This window comes from Lachancea thermotolerans, assembly GCF_000142805.1.
Source record: "Lachancea thermotolerans CBS 6340 chromosome E complete sequence".
Lineage (NCBI taxonomy): Eukaryota > Fungi > Ascomycota > Saccharomycetes > Saccharomycetales > Saccharomycetaceae > Lachancea > Lachancea thermotolerans.
This window is the reverse complement of record NC_013081.1, coordinates 20,784-45,254: the sequence shown is the minus strand read 5'-3', so window position 1 is coordinate 45,254 and position 24,471 is coordinate 20,784. Positions and strand designations below refer to the sequence as shown.

The following is a 24,471-nucleotide window of genomic DNA, read 5'->3' as shown; positions in this document are numbered from 1 at the left end:
TAGCGATCCCACGTCGGCATTTATGGGGTTGAAAAGACCGCCAAGCTCCTCAATCAATGCAACCGTGCTTATATAATAGAGTAACCACATGACTCAATTATTTATCTGGCTGTGCCAAACTGCTTGAATGGACTCTGAACCAGCAACTACACCAATACGACTGAGCTCTTCAAGTGAGTGAGCTCGGGGAACTGGAACGCAGAAGCCATCTCCAATGACGCCTCAATCGTGAGACTGAATCCAATGCCTCGCAAGAAGATGATGAAAGCTTGTATAAAATGCAAGCAACGCAAGAAAAAATGCTCGGGACAGCTCCCCTGCGATTACTGTGTTAAGATAGAGCAGCCTGGAGGATGTGAGTACCGCACGAGAACGAAATCCAAGGTGGTAAAAGTGACCGAACGATACATATCTTCATTAAAAAACAAGATTCGTGCCCTCGAAGCTGAACTAGCCAAGGCTTCTGAGGGCCCCGACAGCGAGGGCTGCCTGGAGGACGGAGCGACCTCGGCAGAAGTCAACCCCTTGATAGAGCCTGAGTTCAGGCTTACACCTGACCTAGACAGCCCAAAACAAGAAAGCTTGACGATCGGCTCAGTCGAGCACTGTGTTCAAGCGAGCCAACATTCAAAACAATTTTTGGGAATGTCCTCGTGTGTGCAATACTTAGCAAAGCTGAAGCAATCATTGGTAAACTCTTGCGGAAGCTCTACGGAGCATTTTGTAGCTACGGATGGCGGCTGGCCCCCAAATGATCTCGATATAAATCGAAGTTTCGTTGAGAACGTGGCAACAAAGGAACTTCCTGACCTAAGAAAAGCTAAAGAGCTTATTGAGATTGCTCATGAAATTATCGGCGCCGACTACATGTTTTTGGAGACCGGTTATTTTGAGGACACCGCACAACACCTCATTTGTAAGAACCCACCGCCACTTCAATCAGAGGCCATTATTGAATACACAACAGAGCTACTTAGACTTGTAGCACATCTCGCTCTGGGTTCACTTTTCGATAAAGAAAATGCTGAGTCAAGGTCTTTGGGATTAAAGTATCATAGAACCACGTTGCTACTCTATAGCGAGTTGGTGAAAACATATGATTGTGCTGCCAGTACATCGCTCATACTATCGCTATTGTATATGGCGTACTTCTCTTTGTCTTTGAACAAAGCTACCTCGGCGTTTGTTATGACAGGCAGTGCCATACGAACAATGTTTACGCTGGGCCTTCACAAAAGAACAAAAACTATTGTTGAAAACCGAGTTTTTTGGCTATGCTTTATCTACGATAGACTCTTGGCCGTTAGATTCGGGTTTCCTTTGATGATAGATGAACGCAATATCAACATTCCGCTTCTCACTGAGGTTGATGACAACTTGACAGCAGTCTCTCTGGACATCTACCACTTTGTTTCTCAGGTTCGTCTTGCAAAAATTACAACCCAAATCATCACGAAAATTTACACGCGAAACCCATACTCATTTCTTCATAACTGCCACGCAGTTCTAAAGCAGCTGAAAAATTGGTTTGAATCTTTGCCAGCAGAATTGAAGTTTGATTACAACGATATCAAAACTGCAACGACCCGATCGACCTTCAACCTCCATATCAATTATAATTATTCGATCATAATAGCTACTAGACCTGTCCTGCTCTACGTTTTCAACAGTATTCTCACGGAGAACCGAACCAAAGAGAAGATATATGAAGCGCGTCAACTTGAACTGATATCGGTGCTGCTGGAGTCATGTGTTCAAGCTGCAGAGATCCAAAGTCGAATATTGGCAAAGTTATATTATGACGGTAAGTTGGCCAATCGTTCGTTCTTAGATTGTCACTATATCTTTAGTGCAACAACCGTTCTTATTTTAACGGGCTACTGTTCGATGCTTTCAGGAGAATCCATTGCTTTTTCTGGAGATATTGAAGGCCTTTTTGATTTCATACAGCACAATCTCAAGATACTGCAGGGGCTCTCAGAGTACAACCTTGCCGCTAAAAACTTCAACAAGCAATTAACGGAGTTAATAGACATGATGAGCTCAGATGAGGTAGTAAAAGCTCTAGCAACAGGGCGTTCCCAGAATGACCCCACCTCTGTTGATTTTCAGCAGGCCGTTGCAAGTCCGCGTCCCATGTCACGAATTCTAAGGAAGAGGGGAAATAATCCGCCGAAAGATTTTGAAGAAATCGGCTACGTGGATCTTTCACAGTTGGTCAACAATATGGACGCCGAATTTCGCTCAGGATCAACTACAGACTTGTTCTTAGATGAAGACTTCATGAATTATGCAAGTGGTTCCCTTTGAGGCTTCTGCATATGGATTTAAAGCCTAATAATCAAAATGTATGGCGCTCTTCAATGGCTTCACTTTTCTTTTCAAATGTATCTTCAAGATAATAGCTTACGCCATATATTCTCGGGAGAGGTGTACCTAAAGACGCTTGAGCGGTCCCGTTTATTTAGTTCACTTATTTCGCCATCAATTGCTAGTACGAAATATCTCCGCACTTGATTCAATGACAGTTAAGTTTTTCTAGCACCAATCTACATCTGTTGCATCTAATATAAGCATATGCCCAGGCGTATGGCCGATTACAGAACCTTCAATACGATCTCCGACTGTCGTAACTGCCAGTTGCGGTGTGACTCCGCACGCCCAGAACATTGGTATCTCTTGTTCACCAATGTCTATCGGGTCGCCATAGTCTGGCTTTTGGAGATCTTATATTCCCAGGCGTTTTGCCCCGTCATAGCCCCAGTCGAGAGGTTCTCCATGCGTCTTTTTGAACTTTCTGGTTATTTCTCTCACGATTTCAACTTCCGTTAGTTTATAGGGTCTCATGCTTACCACGTAAGGGCATTGGTGAAAAATCCCGGCTGAGTCAAGGAACTTGGTAGTCCTAAACATGGACACGTTTTTATTGTAAAGGACATTTTTCGGCACAAGCCCGGCCTTTTCCAATGCATGTTCAAAAGTGAAGGAGCACCCTATAAGAAAACCAACATGGTCGCTGGACCATTCATTAACGCAATTGTTCTTTTGCTGCACGAGTTTGCCTCTTGAGTAGACGTTGTACCGTGGGAAATCGGTGCGGATATCAAACGTGCCCTGTTTAATGAGGCTGGCGTGATTTCTGAGAAATTGGGGCCTACCTTCAGTTTTTGAGAGAATTGGGCAGGCTACAGGGTTTCTGGTACAAAGATCTTCAAAACTTTCAGCTACACATTTGGGCAATATCAGCAAATTTGCTTGAATATACCCTGGTAACACGCCTGACGTCGGCCCAGTGTGAATTTCTTTACGACAAAGCTCTCTGAAGGACTCAGGATTTGACATAGTGTCCCTGAGGCTGCTAAGCAATGAACGTTTCAATGAGAAGTTATCTTACGCAAGTTCTAATATACATTACACTTATCTGGCGCTCTTAACTTTATCAATAAGGGGAAGGCATGGAAAAAAGCATAGAGGCGGCGATTTCGCAAGTAAAATTGCCGAAACCTTATTCAGCAAAGTAACAAGGGAGGCAAAAGAAACGGTACCCAAGCCTGCGTGAAGTTCAATAGCTTGCTAAAGCTTTTAAATGTGCATGTCATAAGTTAGCTCTTGACGAGTATTCGATGCCCACATAGTTCGGCTTGCGGGAAACACCCCAGACAAACTCTCTAGGCTGCTTCCCCCACGCAAATTCATTGAATTTCTTTGAATTTCTATAGTGCGCTTTTCAAATTTGGTACATGATGCGCATTTTGAAGACTACAAGGAGAGGCTGCTACGATCTTGGGTTGTTTTATTGAATGTTATGTCATCCTTTACATTTCTCCGAATCATGGTAGTTTGTCACTCAACCGCAATCCTCATGATATTAAGAAAATTTTAAGTTGGGAGAGATCAAAGCTGAACGTATGATTTCAGAGCTTAACTATACTGCCAAAAAGGCGCCGCGATAACACTTACATTTTCATTCCTAGTCCATCTTTATAGCATCTGTCTCGAATCTTGCATGTGACTAAAAGTTCACGTTGAAAAAGTCCGGCTGCGATCTAACATGCTTAATGGAAAGGTAGATTGGGTAAACGGCATGGAACGGAGCTCACTGGCAGGCATTGAGAATCCAAACGCCCTCCGATCTTAAACGGTCTTCAGAAATAGACTGATATGGACTTTATCTCAATGGGCAAAAAAACCCCTTTTTTTATGTTGGTGTGGCCTTAGGATCAGATGTGTCATCTACTCCGGGGTAAGCCACAGAAACCCTGAACTAGTGCTATTGATATTCTCAATTGTATCGATAATACTTTGGTCTAGACCAATTATTGCTGTTAATGCAAACATGGAATGCTTACTACAAAGCGTCGCAGAAATTCAACCTGGAATAGCCCTTAAGAAGTGGGACGAAGTTGCACGAAGTGTCAATAAGCAATTGTACGCTTTTAAGGCATGGCGCAGTCCATACTGCGTCTACGATGGGCCATTGCCACAGTATATTCAGAGAGATTATTGTTTTTCCGCACAGCCAAGAAGAACTCCCAGCTCGAAAATCTGGAGTTATTACTTCAAAGTGCGCCTCGTTTGTAAGTAGGCACTTGATGAAGGCAAAATTGGAGGATAACGAGCGGTTGAGAGAGATTCGAGGCGTTTACAATCAGGGTATCCAATGCTGGTGGACGAGCTTCATTAAGCATGAAAAAAGCAAACTTGATACAGCAGCCAACAATTGGCTACCTAAGAAAACGTATCGATGCAAATTTTTAGAGTTAATCTCAAGCTTCTCAGCTGCAGTTACTGATGTTGGAAGCTGTCCATTCCAGCATTATTAGCAATCTTCGCCTTCTTTTCCAGTATATCTGGAAAGAACATAAAATCTCTGCGGTTTTTCATTGAAATGGGAACATTTTTTGTCTGTTTTTGCTTTGTTCGTGGTCGAGATTTATCAGAAGAAGAGATTTTGAAATAGTGGGCCATAGTTGCTGCAACCGAACCCAAGGATCACATCACTCTTTGGAACTATGTGGCCAGTTACATGAATCGGAACCTCAGTTTTCAGCAGCCTGGTCTCTCGTGTGGAATTTTTTACGATGGCAAAGATTGCATGAAGCTCTTTAAAATGTTTTACTCATCTTCATCACTCGTGGCTAAAAAAGATTGGCAAATCTACAAGGACTTTGAGCCGTACATCGAAGCCGCCACTAAAGAAACTCAAGAATGCCCAATAAATTTCTGTTACGTTGAGATGGTTTTGTAATAAAGTAGCCGATTTTCTTTCTAACAGTACGGGTCGGACCACAATTTCTTCATCAGAAACATCATGCAAGTACGCAATACAATAGTTGAATTGTATGTTTGCTGTTTATTTAAGAAAAATGCGAGTTAATTGCCAACTTCATTACACCCTGTTATTGAAACAGCGACAATCAAGGATCTTGGCATTATCCTTAAGGTCAGGGGTAAATTTAAATAGAAAGCCCAGAAAAGAAGAGTAACGGACCAAGAATAAAACTGAATCTTGTTATAGCAGTGTGCAAGAACGGTAGCCGTTGAGGCTGCCTTGGAAAGGTGTTTCAAAAGTCGGGGATTCATTGCGGCTACCTAACCGAAATTTTGCCAAAATTGTTTAAAATTAATACATAAGCATTCCAATTAAGAATACAGCAAAAACTAGTAGAGTGGTCCAAAATGCGAAAATTTTCAGAATATAGTCGAATTGGCGATGTGTGACAATGCCAAATTTCAAAATGACTCATTACTAAATATTGATATGGAACTCGACAGCTTAGGACCACAGCACAAACCCAACGAAAGCCCAAAAGAAGATCCACAACTTGGCCAGAGGTCGGAAAACAACCTTATTGGATTAAAAACGATGTAAAGTTGCACCACAGGTGCAGTCACGCCACGGGTAAAATTCTCATCTCACAGTTGAGTTTCAGCCACATCTCAGGCGTTTTTATAAAGCCCGATAGTTCTAACAAGTAACAGAATTTTGAACTTGGAAGAAGAGAGACGGAGAAATACACTGTCATACCCACGAGCTTGCTATTCTTTTATGGAAGACCTTGCCAAGAAATTTGGCAACCTCTCAGCCTAAGATTCTGATTCATCCCAATAATAATAACATCTCTCTTTTGTATACAATAATTTTATTCTCGATCTCTCGCAGAGGACGAGGCGTTTGACTGAATTCTAACAGTGAATGCAGAATCACCTATATAAACGTGTTTTAGAATAGTTCTGTGTCCTTTTAGATACTGAGGAACTCTAACAACTCATAGTAGCCTGCTAGATTGGTTGGCTCTCATTTTTTCCTGCTGAATTTCTGGATTTCTATTATGTAATACTTTTGATAGTTCTGATTTATGTTATCCAGTTTTTGATTGCACTGTTCCTTTAGGGGGAGATCATCGACAGAAATCATTTCAAAACCCACCTATCTCCTTCCGTTGCCCTTGTCATGTGCTTTTGCCTTAATTTTGATTAAGGAAGTGTGAAGCTTAGAATTAGAGCCATTATGTTTGACATGAAACTGGTTGAAGAGAAGTTGATGATGAACTTTGATAAGAAACTTGTCAAGAAGAAGGCTATTGAGGAGGACGCCAATGAAATGTAAGCAGTTTGAGTGCGGGCCTTGTTGCTTTCAGTTCTGGAACCGTTGGGCCTCGTCTGAAAATCAAACGTTGCCCCAGACTGGGAGCACATCGTGTGCTTCATTTATTCTTGGCTTTGGTATCGAAGCACGTCTAATGGCCGTATCCGTAAATAATTACATTCAAACCGGATGTTGAAATCCGTAAGAGAAAGATAATAGATAAGGCGAGTTTGAGTTTACAGGAAATTAAATTGAAGAGACAGCCACGATAAAGGGCGGAGTTTAAAATCAGTAAAAGATAACATCTGAATTTAAACTCCGAAAATAAATGAAATATCTGAATTTGAAATCCGAAAGGAGATAACATCTTAACTTGTTTTGAAGACCGGTGCTCAGGTTGATGAGATTAAGCCCTCTTCGTTTGATCGTGGATTCTAGCTTTTCACCCGGCAGCGATCGTAAATGTTCTTGTAATCAAAATGTTCAAACACATATAAAAGAAACCTTCTTCATTTGCTCCCATATTGCTGTCTAGTCACCCATTGAACCATTCTATCCATAGTCCCCCATTGCAATGGAATCAATGACTCTAGAAAAAAACCAATACTCATATTTTGACCAATCGACCTTCCAAAAAGCAAGCCAAAGACTTTTGAACTATGGCGCAAGATTTACGCCACAGGTTGTGACATATGCTAAAGGCTCGTACGTATACATCAACGATAAAAAGGTTTTGGACTTCACTTCTGGCCAAATGTCAACTTTGTTAGGTCATGGACACCCAGAGATTGCAGAAACTATAACAAAACACGCATCTGGCCTGGACCACCTCTACAGTGGAATGGTATCCCCGCCAGTACTTGAACTTGCTGAAAAGCTTACCTCAATCCTACCAAAAGGCTTAGATAGAGCCATGTTTTTGAGCACAGGCTCCGAAGCTAACGAAGCCGCAATCAAACTTGCGAAAAACATCACCGGCAGATTTGAAGTTGTCGGTTTTTCATTATCATGGCATGGCATGACCAGTGGCTCCAATGGAACTACTTATCAGGACGGTCGTAAAAACCAGGGTCCTTTGATGCCAGGGAACTTGTGTTTGCCGGCTCCAAACGCATATAGATCGATATTTCGTAAGCCTGATGGTTCTCACGACTGGGAAACAGAGCTAGATTACGGGTTTAGTTTAATTGATGCAGCATCCGTGGGATCATTGGCTGCTTGTATCATTGAGCCAGTCATGAGCTGTGGTGGTATGTTGGTTTTGCCCGATGGGTATCTCAAAGCTTTGAAGAAGCACTGCGAAAAAAGACGAATGCTCTTGATCGTTGACGAGGCACAAACTGCAATCGGCAGATGTGGTGATATGTTTGCCTTCGAGTCCCACGGGATTGTTCCCGACATCCTCACTTTAAGCAAAACCTTGGGCAATGGCATACCACTGTCAGCAGTGGTTACTTCTGATGAGATTTCTAAAAAGAGTGCCGAGAATGGCTACTTATTTTATACTACTCACATTAACGATCCTCTTCCGGCTGCGGTCGGTGTGAAGGTACTAGAAATAGTTCAGCGTGACAATCTAGTTCCCCATTCGAGGCAAATGGGAGAATTGTTTCGCAAAAGATTGAGAGAGCTCCAAAAGGTCTACCGGCAAATTGGCGACATTAGAGGCCGAGGCCTTATGACTGGTGTTGAACTAGTCGATCCAGATACTTTGGAGGCAGACGGACAGCTCGCGGAGAAACTTGCTAGCACAATGATGAAGTTTGGGCTTTCTGCCAACTTGATTGCCGTGCCTGCATTTGGGGGTGTTTTCAGGATTGCACCTCCGATTTCTGTCTCTGAAGAAGAAATTTTATTAGGCGTTGAAATTATTCAGAAAGCATTTTCTGAAGTGATCAGTTAAATGCAAATAACATGTACTCCGTTCGAAAACAGTAGCCTTTACATTGTTATGATCACTCAATACAAGTAAGGATAAAACTCCAAGGTAATAGTATCAGTGCCCAAGAAACTTGGGGTTTTCCTTGTATTTCGTGTCGCAGTTTACATCATAAGAGCAAATCCAAAAAAAGTGTATTCTGTAGCCTAAATTCTAACAAATACAAATTCCAAGAAAAAATAGCTTTATCTCTAGTATGCTCTTTTCGCCTGTATTCCATTTGTTGATACCGAACACCGAATGTTTTGCATATGATGCAATACAGAGAGCACAACAACGCGGAAAGTACCGTAGATTCAAATAGTTTAAGATCCACCAAAAAAAAAATTTAATTATTCAACAACACATAGCCTTTGTGATGTAGCCGCTTAAATCTCATTTGAAGTAAACTTTTTATGCTCGGAAACTATTATAGATACAATTTTTTATTGTCAACGAGTGCGCTGAATTCATGTTCTATCAAAAGCTCAAATTAAGATGTTTAGTTCTATACAATAAAAAATTGTGGGTGTACACTTTTTAGGCTCCTGCAGTGATTGGTAGCAAGCTCGTCTCTAGTAGAGGTCATTATTTTTGTGGAACATGTTTGCCTTGTTTTCTTTAAAAATGTACCAGACTGCCAAGAAAAACGTTCTAAAAATATTCACCTATTGAATTTTATCAAAGTTAGTCGTCTTTGAGAAAGAATTAGGCTTTCCTTGCTGCGCACAACCATAAAGAATCAATGATTTTTCGATTGTTGTTTTTCATATTATCAACAATGACAGAGTGCATGTTTAATCCCAGTTGAGGTCTTTTGATTCTAGAGTCAGTATGAGACAGCTATCTCTCAAATACAGGAAGACACTGCTGTCCTCCAAATTAAGAAAAACAACATAGTAGATTCTGGACTTCTACGGAAGTGCTTAATCTCGAAGTACATCCACAATCCCCTTTCTGCAACTTATCGGGACCAAGCAAAATTACTCTATCCAGGGATCACTGGCATCTGCAGTCAGACCAAATCTCTGGTTTTAGAATGGCAAAAAGGTCTCTCGCAACGCAAGAAATAGTGTCTCGCTATCAGAGTTAATTCAAGCCAGCGTCCGGTCGTTAATTGTCGTGCCCGATACAACAAAGGTTAAAGCTTTAACATATTGTGTTTTAACTTTCTACTCTCAGCATCCAAAAATTTGCCAAGAAAGCCCCTCATCAAGAACGCTGCTGTTATAAACGTGTACGTGATGCATTTACAGCCGTGAGTAACCGGTTGATGAAAGGAGGGCAACCAAAACCTCATTTTCAGCAGACCTAAAAGGGGTTGTTTAGTCTCGGCACTTTCTCAAGATTTGAGAGATCTTTGGAAGACTTTTCTGTGGTGCATACAAATTTTAACAATAATATCTAAAAAAGCTCAATTTTGTATTAACTGGGAGGGCTGAATTTTTTAATTTTTCGTTTTTTTCAATGTACACCAGCATCCATATTTTTCGATTGGAGCTCCAGCCATGATGCTCTTCCGGTCCCTGATTATGTACAAGGGCTGTTCATCCGTTTAATTGCAAGTTGCAGGTTGCAACATGGCTTAAAATATTGCCAGAATTTTTCACTATAATGCGGGCTTTCTTAATATGCTCACAGCTCTTGTAAATATGTGAGTCCACATTTTCGCTACTCCTTCACTTATTAAAAAATGAGGTGCTGATTTTAGTATTTTTCGTATCTATATACCATATTGTTACAATTCTCTTGAGGTTGTTTGTGGCATGAGAAATCTGGCTATCTGCTGTCAAAGTTTATGAAGCGACGTGGTTGAAATATTGGCACCATAAATATTTTAATCATCAACTTAAATAAAAGAAATTTTGTTTGAGCAGCCAAGTAAGTTTTCATTCAACATCTCTGTGAGATGGAATGCCCTGTATATAATGTTTGTTTCTCTCAAGAGCAATGTGCCTGGCGACCTGATTAGGAAGGGCTTTGAATGCCACAATTGGAAAGCACAAATTCAAAATCAAATTCAGATGAATAGTCATCGCCACTAGCGAAGAATCCAAAAACATCAAAAGACTCGGTGTCAAGCTCTAACTCTAAAATTTTTCTGCCCAGATCATACGGTTGTGAGGGAGACTTTAGAAAATTCATAAAATATTCCAGATACTCTTGTTGTATTGTACCAAATTTTATGCATTGGACGGCTAAAATAGCTGAGTAGCAGAGGTACAAACTGCTCTTGCAAAGTGTTTCATTCTTCCTCTTAAACGATGAGAACAAATAATACAAATCCTCAATACATTCTTTGACCACCATTCTACAGCTTTCCACATCGTTTATAAAGGGCTTGTTGTACGAGAGGGATACAACGTAAAAATGAATCCAAACAAATGCTTTAGTGGGGTCAAAATCAAATGTTTTCAGGCAAGTTTTAGACCACTTCAAGCTACTTGGTAAGTTGCATCTCCATTCGTGAAAACTCATATTGAGTTTGTTCAGGCTTTCATCTCTTTGAGTTAAACTGCTGCAGGGCCCAAATATTTTTCGCACGAACAATTCAGCAACTTTAGACAGTGCTATCAAACTTTTAAGCGGCTTTACAACCGACAAAGACGCAGCAGGGTCATACTGGAACATCTCTATACCAGCCTCGATATCAGGAAGATCTTCTGTTTCAGGGGTGGTAGAATTTGAAAGTCTCAACGACTTCGACCTTCCAAATAGCGTGCAAATTAGATGGTCGGCAATGTAGCAACCCCAGTAAATTCGACTCCGTACTTCCACATCAATTCTTGACAAATCACTCGCATATACGTTATTCCACGTCTTAGGATTTAAATGAAGTCCGACTTCGTGAGCGATCCGAAAGGCCAGACCCGAGAAATACCAAGCCATAGGGTTCTCGCCTCTTCCGATATCATAAAATGCAAGACAAAGTAGTGTTTGGATAATGGCTAGCTTCGATGAATTTTTAGAATACCCTGAGGTGTGCTGGTTAGCCTGAAAAATCTTACCCAGAACTAGTGACTTTGAAGTGGCGTAAAACTCGTCTGCTTTTTGAAGAAGCTCATCCTGGCTTTCCGCTATTTGCGATCCCAAAGAAGCTACAGCCAAGACCAGTTCTTCAGAACAATAGTAAGATTTTGTTGTGGGTTTTTCAAACAACGCCTTAAGGAGTGTTTCCCTATGAATAAACATGTAATGGCCGGGGTACAGCCATCGGAAAAAGTTTGACATAGCGCTTAAAATATAGGGATCTTTCGATAGGTTTCTGGCCTTCGCGGAGAGAAAGCCAGGTAGCGCTTCTTCGGCATTTGAAGTTGTTATCTCTTTTGATATGTTTAACGAGTCGCTTGGGTATATGCTACTGTAAACCATGTTCCCCAACTTAGGTGCTACTAATCCCGTCGAATTGCCGGAGTTTGAACAGATAGCGCCTTCTGGGATGTCTTGATTTACGTCGTTAATGGGCAGGGACTGTAGTATTTTTTTTATTTCTCGAATATCCTTGGCAGCCTTCATTTTACTGAAAGATGCTTCTAGGTAAGCGATGTGGGTCTCCAAGGTGTTTATATAGCTCTTTGGAATCCTTTCTTTTCTTAAGTCTTGTACAGCCGGTACGCAGTCAATATTCAGCTTTAGACAGCTATGACACGGGTTGCCACCATCGCATCCTTTCCTCCTTTTTCTACAATTAAGGCATCTTCCTTGAAATGTTAGGGTTCAAATTGCTTTAAAATTTACCTTGATTAGAAACTTACGCCAACTTACCACGTCGGGAACCGTGAAGAACTGTTTTATAAGCATGAAGCTGCCCCATTGACCCTAATTTTTGAATACTAGTTTAAAACCTTTTAAAAGCCTCGCTTCCAGATATAGGAAACTTAAATCTTTAATTTTCTTCAAATGCCGTCGAAGTGAATCAAGGGGTTTTTTCAATGACATCTCGAGCGATGCTTCTTGCATTACAAATTTTGTCATACACTCACAATCAACTTAATGGCTGAAGGCTTTAATAGCAATTAGCTATGCTGCCTTTCACTTAAAAAGCCAATGATGGATTTATTGAATAGGCCAAATAAGTTGTTGTTTTGATGCAAATGAAAAAAAATCAAGAAATTGGAACTTTGCTTACTGAATAAGGTACCTGCGAATCGACCGATTATTCAAGAGTATCTCTCGCGCGTTGTAGTTGCCTTTCAAAAGTTGGGACTGTTTTTACGCTATATGGGTGGTGGGTTATGTTTCGTCATTTTTAACTAAATTGGGCTTGTTGTGGATAAAGCTTCATTAAAACGCTAACATTCCTTCTTGAGCTTTGTTTGAGAGTAGTTAGCTCAGGTCTGTATCAACCAAGTCATTTACTTCCCGGGATCCTTGCGTAAATCGCCTGTTTGACACATCACATCATACTTGGCGCAATCATCATGTTTTTAATTTCCTCACTGATTCAATCGCACGTTACATCACAGAAAGGACCACTCGAATAGAGCCTCATAATGAGGGGGGGGGACAGCAAACATACGACTTAAAAACGGGCAGCACTAGTGGAAGAAATTTCCCATGAGTAAGTTGGCACTCTACAATAAAACGCATTGTCTTGAAGCCACTTCCGTTGATAAAAGTGAAAAAAAAAAAACAACCAAGTTAGTGTGACCAAATTAACTTCTTAAGGGTGATTAGATTCGAATTGTTTTAAATGAAAGAATGTTGACTTAATTAATTATTTGCCGCTATTAGCCGCGCCGACATATTCATCACTCTTTTGAACCTGTTCATTGTTTACGAGGTTTTAGATATGTAGAACTGTAATGTTGCAGTTCTATAAGCTAATTCCCCGCAGTACCGTTATTGCCCTTTTTTGCCCCGTTGGTTTCAGTGTCTGTAAAAGTTGGTTGCTAACAAGTACGCACCACCTTTGTTTTGGTGGGCCGAAAAAAACTGAAAAAAGCTTATATAAATTTCTGAAGATAGTCACCTAAAAGATCAATCGAATCTAACTGCTTTTTTTGACGCCCTGTAAGTACTCCGCATCTTTCACTAAACAACTGAGCGCTGTGACCTTCCCATTTGGACAAAGCGCACATGTGTCACCCAAGCAGCCTCGGAAAGCTTTCACCTTAAGTATGGAACGCTAAAAGGCCAAAGTAAATATCCCTTAAATGGATTAAATTAGCATATCATAGTTCAAATGCATCTTGTCTTATCTTTAATCCGTTGGGAAAAAATTGAGTCACCGCAGATCAGGTGTCGACCCGCTCTCGAGGGTTGAAAATGCGTCCTCTAATGAAATACTTAAAAAGCATGGGCAATACACCCTATATGTCTCAATGCTATAAGTCGTGTCCCTATTGTTACTGGATCGACCATGATGGCAAAGAAGGTTGTAGCAGCACTGCAAGTTGGAACTAGTCCTGGGGGAACACAGGAAACTCTTGAAAAAATACTCTCGTATGAAAAAGAGATCATTGAAGCAGGCGCGAAGCTGATTGTAATCCCAGAAGCAACACTAGGGGGCTACCCCAAAGGATCCATTTTTGGAACGTATCTAGGCTACCGACTGCAGTCAGGTCGGGAAGAGTTTAGACGTTACCACGAACAAGCAATTGAGATTGGGAAAGGCGATGCTTACCCAGAAATTGCACAACTCAGCATGCTAGCTAAAAGAACAGACGCTACGGTCGTTTGTGGCTGCATTGAACGGGATGGTGCAACCTTGTATTGTACCATGGTATATATTGATCCAGTCCAAGGCCTTGTGGGAAAACACCGGAAACTCATGCCCACGGCCGGCGAAAGATTGATCTGGGGCCGGGGGGATGGCTCTACCCTCCCTGTTGTTGATTCGGCTGTGGGAAAGCTGGGTGGAGCCATTTGTTGGGAGAACATGATGCCATTGTTGAGGTATGCTATGTATGAAAAGGGAGTGGAAGTGTGGTGCGCACCAACAGTAGATGAAAGAGATATTTGGAGAACAGCTGTTCAAAATATTGGATATGAAGGCCGTGTTTTCGTTGTGAGTGCTGTTCAGTTTATGCCAGACGCAAAGACTATGGGACTTGGCGAGGAGTTTGGTGAAGAGGGAATGAGAAGAATGCCGGGAAAGGGTACGGACGGTTCCGAAAATCTCATCAACGGAGGAAGTGTAATAATCAATCCCTATGGAGAAATAATTGCAGGTCCACTCTTGGGGAGAGAAGGCCTCTTGGCCGCCGAGATCGACACAAGCTTAATTGTTGAATCCCGCTTTGAGTTTGATCCTACCGGTCACTATTCAAGAGGTGACGTGTTTCAACTTACGGTGAACGAAAAGAGTCACGATACTGTTTTTATTAAGTAGCAGCATGCTGTAAAAAACTCCCAAAAGCTTCTCTTCAAGTTCTGTTTCGAAGATTTGATGAGCCGATGAATTTTGGCAGCAATGATGCACCTATCGACCGTGCATTAAAAGCACCGCTTTAGCTCTGATAACACCCACAGTCACCATAGCAATGGGTGCGTATTTCACTAAATTATGAGATAGGACAATCAGGATTATATTTTGGTAGTTCTGAAAACCAACAATCGTTCAAATGGGTACAGGAAACCTTTCAAGTGACTATCTTCTTTTTTTGAAAACGGAGCTGCGCCGGGCTTCGAAGTTGCCACAATGCAACAGCTTAGAAATTCAACGCACTTAGAATCTGAAGATGAAAAAGATTGTGTCTTAAAACTTGAGACGGCAGCCACTAGAAAAGATCACTTAAGCAGATCGCCTTAAACTCAACTCCACCCTCAATAAAGGCCGAACTTACTCTCATTATAAAAATATCATAATAAGGGCAGGAGAAGCCCAATCCGTTTAGAAAGCCGTCGAATATCAACCTATGTTCGAATTAAGGAACAAATAAACCGTCTCAAACCATATCATGGGGTGATTAATATACATTTTGAAATAAGCAGCTACCTTTTCAGAAAGCTTGACAGATTACTAAACCGGTCCTCCTTGGCCAAAAACTCAATGAACTAAAGTAGAATAAGGATGTAACAATCTGGCCCCTCATATAAACCGGTGGCCAGAGCTTATCTCGCTTAAGGATTATTGTATCCTCCCACAGCTATAATGCAACAAAATGAGCTGAACTTAATGAAGTTGTTTAGCTTTGAGGATTGTAACAATTCGCTCCTCAAGGCGGCCGATCACAAGTTCCCCCACCATATTTCCTCGAAATATACTATAAACTCACATAAAAATATCGAGCGCTGAAATAATACTCTCGAAGTGCCGAAATGTGTGCCGCCCATAGTTCCTTTCTTCGCGCGAACCAATGTTGATCTTATCTTGATTTTCCGCTGTGGAGCTGATATTATTGGTAGGAGCTAACACACAGAAATCTCCGCCATCACGTTTTTTTCCAAAGTCGGAGTGGAATATTAACTAACTGTGGCTGAGGCAAAAATAGACTCCCTTCAACGATATATACACAATTACTAGAGTACAAGAGCTGCATGTTTGAGTCCATTAATCACAAGTGCAGGTGCTACTGCTAAAAGAGATGTCCTTCAACAAAATTCCCGTACTAAGCTTAGCTGACGCCTATAGCGCAGATAAAAAGCCGCGGTTTCTTGAATGTCTTCGAGAAGCTCTGATAAATGTAGGGTTCCTGCTCATCACCGATTTCGAAGAGCACGGTCCTTCTCATCAAAATTTTGAGAGGATCAAAACTCAAGCAGTGAAGTTTTTTTCACTCCCGGATCATGTAAAAACCGAGTGCGAAATGATAAATTCCCCGCATTTCTTAGGCTACACTCGACTTGCGAATGAAATCACTGGCGGCAAAGCAGACTGGAGAGAGCAAATTGACCTAGCAACGGAGCTTCCTGAGCCGAAAGAAGGAGAGCCTCTGTATAAGCAAATTGAGGGTCCAAATCTCTGGCCAAGAGATGAGTTTGCACCAGAATTCCGTCCTGTGGTCACTGCTTATATTGAACAAATGACTAAATTAAGCAAAAGCTTCAGAGGCCTGATCTGTGAAGCCATTGGGCTGCCTCCTGATGGCTTCGACTCATACTTCAAAGAGAATCAACAATGCAAAATGAAATTGATTGCATACCCTGAAAAAAAAGACACCCCACAGTCAAGCATAGAAGGAAGCACATTAGAACAGGATCAAGGACAAGGAGTTGGGGCTCACCGCGATTCTGATTTTTTTACATTTATTTACCAAGCTTCAGACCATAAAGGGTCTCTTCAGGTTCAGAATTTCCAAGGAGACTGGATCCCAATAGATAATGTTCAAGGAAGCCTTGTTGTCGCAGTAGGTCAAACACTAGAAGCTATCACAAAAGGCGTTTGTAAGGCTACAATCCACAAAGTCACGAGCCCACAAGGGGGCTCCGGTACTAGGTTGTCCATCCCCTTTTTCCAGACAATTGATCTAGACGCTCACAAAAGCGCTATACTAGATATACCGCAAGAAATTCTGAAATTGAAGGACAAAAGAGACAAACTAATTACTAACTGGGGATCTAACATAGGATTCCAGTTTACACCCGGTTCAAACGATCACCCTATTGGCTATGCTGTTTTCCGAAACAGAATTAAATCACATCAAGATGTTGCTGCCAAATGGTATCCTGAAATATTGGAGCAAGTTCTGCGCGGAGACTGAGCTCGCATTGCCACTGTAGTCTTTCAGTAGTTACATTTTGGTGCGAGGTCGCAGAAAGGATTGAAGTCTGCCTCGCTAAGTCAAACAGTTTAGCGAAAAAATTTTCGAGGATGCTTTTATGTCCCTCAAATTTTTTACGCACCAAGTGTAAACAAGCGCCAGTTTGATGCGAAGAGACCAGGCTATCAGTCATTTAAGACCATTTTCAACACATAAAAGCGTATATGGCCAAGCCATAATTAGTACTAGAGCGATGGTTGCAAAGAAAAGCTAAATTCTGGTAGAAGATCAGCAGGCTCCTCTTTCATGTCTCTTTAAGCTCACAAACGCATTGTGTTTATTGTCAGGGTTTTCTTCGTCATCTTAGAAAATGCATTTTTTTCACAGATCAACAGCTCATGGTTACGCATAATCTCATGATCAGATTTCTAGTATTATGAAGAGTACATTGTTTAGAAGCGTTACCAGATACCTCAACCCAGCTAGGAATAAAAAAAAACAAAACATAATGACCCACCTATCACCAGGGGTGGTCATAAGTCTTACTATAGGCATATGTAATTATAGGAGCTACTACTCAGTCCAATTGAAACTTTATGATCAAAAGATAGACACATTGAACGTGGGGCTTGAGGGTGTAACCTCGATTATTGCAGGTCCATACAGGATATTAGAGTCTGTCAGATTACTTGAATTACCTGTGGTCAAAAACACATAGGACTGGCCAGAAACCATTTCGGGCACAGTTGCTCGTATTGAACTGCCATTTCTTGAGCCAGCTACCGGGATAACGTCAAGGCCGCTCACAAATGTCACATAAATTTGTGTTGAGTTTGGTAGTGTACCATTGCTGGCAAATGTTATAGACGAGTTCATAGCAGTTGGTAGGCCCTGTGTGACAAAAAGCTCAGGGTATGCTTTGAAAGGCAACTTTGTGTTATTAACAGGACAGCTCTCGATGAACTGGGAGGCAATAGAGTATATTGCGTTTGCGCTCAATGGTGTTGCGAAAGGATTTGCCATGGGGATTTCACCAATCGCATTACGAGCCGCAGCCTGGTGAATAGCCTCAGCGCTTAAAATTGACCCCGCTACCGTGAGGTATTTTTTTGAGGAAATCAGCGAAGCTGCACCAAGGTAAGCGGATACGCCAACGCCCTCGAAGGTTGCTAAATTTTTAACAAAGCCAGCTGGACCGTCCAAAGGAAGTTTATATGTACAGGCTTGTACAGGCTCTGCTCCCGTTGCCCTAATTGTCTGCTCGAGAAATACCAAATGTGCTTCTTCGTCATGCACAATGTACTTCAGCTGCGTGTAAAAATCCTCCGTAAAGTTTGCATCAACAAAGTCATCTACAGACCACATAGATAGTGCTTCCTTGTAAAACTTGTTTTCCAATCGCTCTAAAGTGAGAGCGAATTGTAAAATGTCGACATCCAGATTAGCTCTTTTGTAAAGAGGGAACGACGCTGCTATAGCTAGAAAGAAAAAACCGAAAACAAAAAAGCTGTACATCGTTCTTCGCTTGGCAAGAAAGGCAATTGAACATCATCTCATTTGCCGAAGGAAGCTCTTTATAAGTGAATTTTTATTCTAAGGTGTAAGTTTATTAGCGGTATTTGGTAGCTCCCCTAATGTCATGGCAACGGAAACTTTTCTATAACATCAAGTCAAAGCCATGGCAACAAAACGTCTCCAACAAGCCGGTGTAGTGGGGGGTTGAGAAAAAGGAAATGTGATTATGACGAAAATGCAATTCTTGTAGCATATCTTACCATGGTGAAGCAAAGTCCATTTCTGAGGCACGAGAAAACCTTGAAATACTGGACGCCTTTGTAGAGAATCACTCAACCAAAAGATGTGTTGATCTTTCCGCACTAGAATAGACAACTAGTAGACAAAGAGCCTCCTAGTGCGCGCGGCCGGACAGTGGCATGTTTTATTGCTATGAATTTAGTACTCTTCCCTCTTGATGCAGCTTCTATTCCTTGTAATTGGGGCAAGTACTGTCAAAATTTGAGAAGAAGTTGCGATGTTCTATAGTTTGGGGCCAATTCATAGTCCTGCAGGAAGGGTTATCTAAGAAAAGGGGGTTTTCCGTACATCAGGACTGAGAAATATACCCTCGGCACCGAGAATACGACTGTCACTGCTGCTATTACAAGGCAACAGTAAAAACAATTGTCCGAGTCCACGTATTTTGAGTGAAAGATACAGGAGCAAACAGGGTTTTTGCCCCTCGAATTCACATTTACCGACTATCAATTAGAATAGAGTTCTATATCCAAGGCTTAATAATTTAACAACGGTTTCGTTGTCGTCATTATAATGATGAAAAGCATTAAAGAAGAATTTGCTGGCTGCTTATCTTTTATTTGTTGAGGGAAACTGCTGTGCTGGCTTTTGCTCTTTGGGCAAGAAAAACATGTGGCTTTGAGATATTGGGTGATTTAGCCTTCTTCGTGTGGTGCCTGCTCAACGTTCAATTGACACTTTGTACCTGTTCTCGAGAAGCCAAATATAAATTGTTATCTTCCACTTTTGCGGGTTAGAATATATTTGCTACTGCAATTATTTCACGTTATGCTTTTATCTAGCATAAAGAACACAAAATCCAACGCCATTATAGCACGAAAGATTGGCAGTATATCAATGGCTGTTAATGTTAAACAAATTTACTAACCAAAAATTTCTGTGCAAAAAGAATCCGACAGTGGCTTTCTTGCATTATAGCGAGAAAGCGCCAATGAGCTTGCACTGTGAACTTTATACTGAGTGTTCAAGCGGTTGTGAAGACAGACTTGTATCTAGAGACCACAAGAGGACATCGAACTTTGGTTGTCATTGTGATTTCCTATTACAGGAACTCTTTTTATCGCCCAATAGAGACAAGTGCATAAAGATAACTTGCGCAACTAAGTGAGTTTTTTGTTGAGAATTGCCGGCGAAAGAAAGGAGAGCTGAGAACCACTGGATCAACCAAAAGTTAAAAATCATTATGTTTTTCTTCGTAAACTATTAGTGCCAAGAACTGCTACAGAGTATTGGTGTTAAAGCTTCATCAATACCTATCTAAAAACCCATGGGCATTTTTACTGTCGTTATTAGTGTTGTCCGTGTTACTACAAAGGGAATTGACATTTTCTGAGGTACTTATTAGTGTAAGCTTTTCACCTTCCTTGATATTGGCACACATTAAAAAAAAATGTCAACGCAAGTTTTCACGCGAGCGGGACCTGAACTCCAATGATTAGCGGTGGCCTTAATAAATTTGCAGTTTTAACCTCGAAGCAGCCACGTAACAACTACATGGGTGCTGAAAAGAATACCTGGAAAGAGAGTACTCGTAAGCGCAATTGCAATGCTCAATAAACGATACACTGGCTCCATACCTAAATCAACCCTGTTGAACTTCTGTTAAATGTCTGAAAACGAAAGAAAATGTGACAATAGACATGAGTTTTATTCCCAACAATAAGACGCCATGGTATGGCGGTATAGCAGCTCAATTTATATTCTCTAGACTATTGGATTTAGCTTTTGGAATGTCTAACATTCGGGCCGCCTCACTACCACCTCAAAGAACATCAGATGATTTTAGAGCAGACGTGTCTCCGTCAAATAATTTCTATTTGCTTTATTGTGCAGCTTAACCTAAAACAGAATTTTATGTATTTTAAACCTCAGATTAATTCCATCGCAAGCGTAGCAAAAGCAAGCCAGGACGCAAACCCTTGCTTATCTCTTCGGCCATTCTCAACTGTCACATTCAAAATGTCAAAGGGATAGACAAGTCAGCCACCTGTTGGTTTTCTTCATTGTTCTAAACACCTTGAAGAAACACCGTCAAAGCTCAAAACCAGCAGGTGGCGTCCTTCCCTATAAGCCTCTAATAGCGCAAAACAAAAATTCCAGGGAGATCTAGGTCCAATTCCCAAATTCCGCCAACTAGTGCATATATGTGTACTTGGATTTCACTATAGCCAGCTATATTGGTTGTGGGCACTTTCGGTTTCACGGTGTGGCGCAACTTTAATATATTTTTGGAGACCACACGTACCACGTTGTTAAATATATAAGCTGGACCCTGCGTAAAAATAATATTGTCCTTGGGTACATTGGTTTTTCACGCCGGGTCACTCATAAAGCCGCGGGCTCAAAGAAGACTTAACTTGGACCCTGAATGAGAAACCTTGAAAAATTGTACCATGCGGGGAGGCGCTGCAGCTCCAGTTAAATTGATCAATAAAAAATCCTAAAAGAATTATGGCTGTCTAGGCACTTTGAACAATGTCCAGCCCCATTTCCCTAATTTGTTCTCGCACGAGTAAAGTGTGTAACAATACTCAATTGTGATAGATCTAGCAATCCTGCTTATAAGAGAACTGAATTTTCGGCTCAGCAGACCGTTAATTGTGGGGAAGCTTCCCAAAACAGAATCGCAAATATCCGGCAGAAATTTGAATTTGATCTGCAATGACTTAGCATCAGTTTGATTACATCTTTGCCATTGCGATGCTGTTTGCATTCCTGGATGCTTTTAATATCGGGGCTAACGATGTTGCAAACTCCTTTGCGTCCGCTATTTCCTCAAGGTCGCTGGAGTACTGGCAGGCCATGATATTAGCAGGGCTGTGCGAGTTTTTGGGCGCGGCATTGACGGGGTCTCGTGTTTCAAAAACAATCAAAAACGATATTATTGATGCATCTACATTCAACAACGATCCCGCTGTTCTAATGCTGACAATGACGTGTGCTTTGGTTGGTTCATCGTGTTGGCTGACAATTGCGACTTCGATTGGGCTCCCGGTGTCAACCACCCACTCCATCGTCGGCGGTATTTTCGGTGCCGGTATTGCTGCCAGCGGCGCAGGTGGAGTGGTCTGGGGATGGGATGGTGTTGCACAAATTATTGCGTCCTGGTTTATTGCTCCAGTCTTAGCTGGTCTCATTGCCGCCATAATCTTCACTATCTCAAGAATATGCGTGCTTGAAGTCAAGACGTTGGAGAAATCCATCAAAAATGCCTTATTAATAGTCGGGCTGTTGGTTTTTGCAACATTTTCTATCCTAACGATGTTGATCGTGTGGAAGGGCTCGCCAAATTTGCACTTGGACAATCTATCAGAAACTGAAACCGCCTTATCGATAGTCTTAACAGGTGCTATTGCTTCAGTTGTCTACTTCATCTTTTTCTATCCATTCTACAGAAGAAAGCTCTTGCATCAGGATTGGACACTTAAGCTTGCAGACATTCTCAGAGGTCCAGTGTTCTACTTCAAGCCTTTAGACGAGATTCCGCCTATGCCTGAGAATCACCAGTTGACCATCGACTATTACGAAGGGAAAAGATTTCCTCAAGAAGCATTAGTTGGTGTTAGTGATGAGGAAAACAAGATGCCAAATGTCTCCACCAAGTCTATCAACGACAATGATGACAACCTTCAAAGGACAGGTTCTGTCGAGACCAAAACTGAGCCAGAGAACAAGATGACCACTAGGCAATACTGGTGGTCCCTATTGAAGCAGGGCCCTAAGCAATGGCCCAAGCTTCTCTGGTTGGTCGCCTCTCATGGATGGACGCAAGATGTTGTTAATGCTCAAGTGAACGATAAAGACATGTTATCAGACAATCTTGTAGATATGTTCAAGAGGTCAAAGTACTATGACAACCGTGTCGAGTACATTTATTCTGTTCTACAGGCAATCACTGCCGCTACAATGTCCTTCGCACACGGCGCCAATGACGTCGCGAATGCTACGGGTCCTCTAGCTGTCGTTTACGAGATATGGAAAACCAACGCTACTGCAGCAAAATCTGATGTACCGGTTTGGGTATTAGCATATGGTGGTGCTGCCCTTGTTCTTGGCTGCTGGACCTACGGGTATAAAATCATTAAAAACTTGGGCAATAAAATTATCCTACAATCGCCATCAAGAGGCTTTTCGATTGAATTAGCTGCTGCTATCACAACAGTAATGGCAACGCAGCTCGCGATTCCAACGTCCACTACTCAGATTGCTGTCGGAGGTATTGTCGCGGTGGGGCTGTGTAACAAAGATGTTAAGTCCGTCAACTGGAAGATGGTGGCCTGGTGCTACTCTGACTGGTTTTTCACATTACCAATTGCTGGACTGATTGCTGGAATACTTAACGGTATTATACTCAATGCTCCCCATTTCGGTGGTGTATACGAAATGACATAATCGAAAAATTTTAGGTATATTATTCTGATCACCTTGATATTAACATCTAGACATGTTCTCACTAAGTATTTAAGGAGTTGTTTTCTAAAAACTCTCAAGTTCAAAAGGCAGCATTAAATACCAATCCAGAACGACTACTCCCTGGCACTTTCAAATGTATATTTGCTAATAAAATCTATCAGATACGTACTGAGGTTTACTGCTCCTTTCTAAATACAAAAAAAATACTTGTTGGAACCTTGATGTAGATTTCCTGACAATTTCTGCAAAACAATTCCTCTTCTCGCTTTCGATCAAGCCATTTTGTAGGTGCGGTAGCCGGAAAGTGCTGGAACTATTTATCAGCGTTTCATCGCCTTTGACGCAGGAGCGTATCACCCAATCATTTGAAAATAAGCACTGGATAAAACCTCGGTTTCCTTTGCAAGCCACTCAGTTTTTTGCGGCGATCTGATTTGGAAATAAGATCTTTGAAATACATTTTGTAGCCCAATAAAATCTTTCGTGCAACTAGTTGCTAGTGCCAAGATCAGCTTTAGTTGATGCGCATTATTCTGTTATCTTTTTAGAGCTACCAACAGAGAATACAGCGATTTTAAAAGAAAATAGTGCGTTAGAAGATGGAAAGCTCAAGATGTGGTGTTGATTGCGTCAAGTATCTGCGTAGAGATTTAAAACACCCCATCTCAGCTCGACTACATTTCAGAGCATAAGAGAACTTTGTGCTAAACCCACAACATTTATATTGCCATGGCTCAGTGTCAACATAAATATCAAAAAAGGCATTCTATATAGCACCGCCCCGAAAGTTCTTCCATAAGCCTGTTTTCGTGTACTCAGCTCAGGTATGGGGGCAGACTGCTGCGAGTAAAATATACTTTTTTGACCGCGGGTGGTACCTGTGAAGTAAAAGACTATTGCGTTAATAAATGAAAATAACAAATAGCGGCCTGTATTAACTGCTATTGATCCCTTTTGCAACCAGTTATAAATTTCAGAGCTGCCCAACTATTGGGCTGATAAAACCTTCACCTGCCAGAAGTTTGTGTGTTACTTCTTTCTAAAACGCCAGCTGCCTTAGAGAATCCTAAAAAGATACGCTATTCTCAGTT

The 24,471-nt window shown here is 41.4% G+C and overlaps 8 protein-coding genes across 8 annotated transcripts; 5 read left to right on the top strand and 3 right to left on the bottom strand.

The window, feature by feature from the left end:
* Window positions 1-243: 243 nt before the first annotated feature.
* KLTH0E00440g (KLTH0E00440p) lies at window positions 244-2,310 on the top strand (the record flags this gene model as incomplete). The annotated part of the gene is made up of 1 exon (XM_002553462.1): window positions 244-2,310. The coding sequence occupies one exon, from the start codon at window positions 244-246 to the stop codon at window positions 2,308-2,310; it is 2,067 nt and encodes a 688-aa protein (XP_002553508.1).
* A 417-nt stretch (window positions 2,311-2,727) lies between these two features.
* On the bottom strand, window positions 2,728-3,342 carry KLTH0E00418g (KLTH0E00418p; the record flags this gene model as incomplete). Its single annotated transcript, XM_002553461.1, has 1 exon — window positions 2,728-3,342. One exon carries the CDS (start codon window positions 3,340-3,342, stop codon window positions 2,728-2,730), a length of 615 nt encoding a protein of 204 aa, XP_002553507.1.
* A 3,821-nt stretch (window positions 3,343-7,163) lies between these two features.
* Window positions 7,164-8,492, top strand: KLTH0E00374g (aspartate aminotransferase family protein; the record flags this gene model as incomplete). The annotated part of the gene is made up of 1 exon (XM_002553460.1): window positions 7,164-8,492. One exon carries the CDS (start codon window positions 7,164-7,166, stop codon window positions 8,490-8,492), a length of 1,329 nt encoding a protein of 442 aa, XP_002553506.1.
* Window positions 8,493-10,475: 1,983 nt separating this feature from the next.
* KLTH0E00352g (KLTH0E00352p) lies at window positions 10,476-12,023 on the bottom strand (the record flags this gene model as incomplete). Its single annotated transcript, XM_002553459.1, has 1 exon — window positions 10,476-12,023. One exon carries the CDS (start codon window positions 12,021-12,023, stop codon window positions 10,476-10,478), a length of 1,548 nt encoding a protein of 515 aa, XP_002553505.1.
* A 1,846-nt stretch (window positions 12,024-13,869) lies between these two features.
* On the top strand, window positions 13,870-14,841 carry KLTH0E00330g (carbon-nitrogen hydrolase family protein; the record flags this gene model as incomplete). The annotated part of the gene is made up of 1 exon (XM_002553458.1): window positions 13,870-14,841. The coding sequence occupies one exon, from the start codon at window positions 13,870-13,872 to the stop codon at window positions 14,839-14,841; it is 972 nt and encodes a 323-aa protein (XP_002553504.1).
* Window positions 14,842-16,036: 1,195 nt separating this feature from the next.
* On the top strand, window positions 16,037-17,152 carry KLTH0E00308g (isopenicillin N synthase family dioxygenase; the record flags this gene model as incomplete). The annotated part of the gene is made up of 1 exon (XM_002553457.1): window positions 16,037-17,152. One exon carries the CDS (start codon window positions 16,037-16,039, stop codon window positions 17,150-17,152), a length of 1,116 nt encoding a protein of 371 aa, XP_002553503.1.
* Window positions 17,153-17,752: 600 nt separating this feature from the next.
* On the bottom strand, window positions 17,753-18,667 carry KLTH0E00286g (ferritin-like domain-containing protein; the record flags this gene model as incomplete). Its single annotated transcript, XM_002553456.1, has 1 exon — window positions 17,753-18,667. One exon carries the CDS (start codon window positions 18,665-18,667, stop codon window positions 17,753-17,755), a length of 915 nt encoding a protein of 304 aa, XP_002553502.1.
* A 3,000-nt stretch (window positions 18,668-21,667) lies between these two features.
* KLTH0E00264g (inorganic phosphate transporter) lies at window positions 21,668-23,359 on the top strand (the record flags this gene model as incomplete). The annotated part of the gene is made up of 1 exon (XM_002553455.1): window positions 21,668-23,359. One exon carries the CDS (start codon window positions 21,668-21,670, stop codon window positions 23,357-23,359), a length of 1,692 nt encoding a protein of 563 aa, XP_002553501.1.
* Between the last annotated feature and the right edge of the window lie 1,112 nt (window positions 23,360-24,471).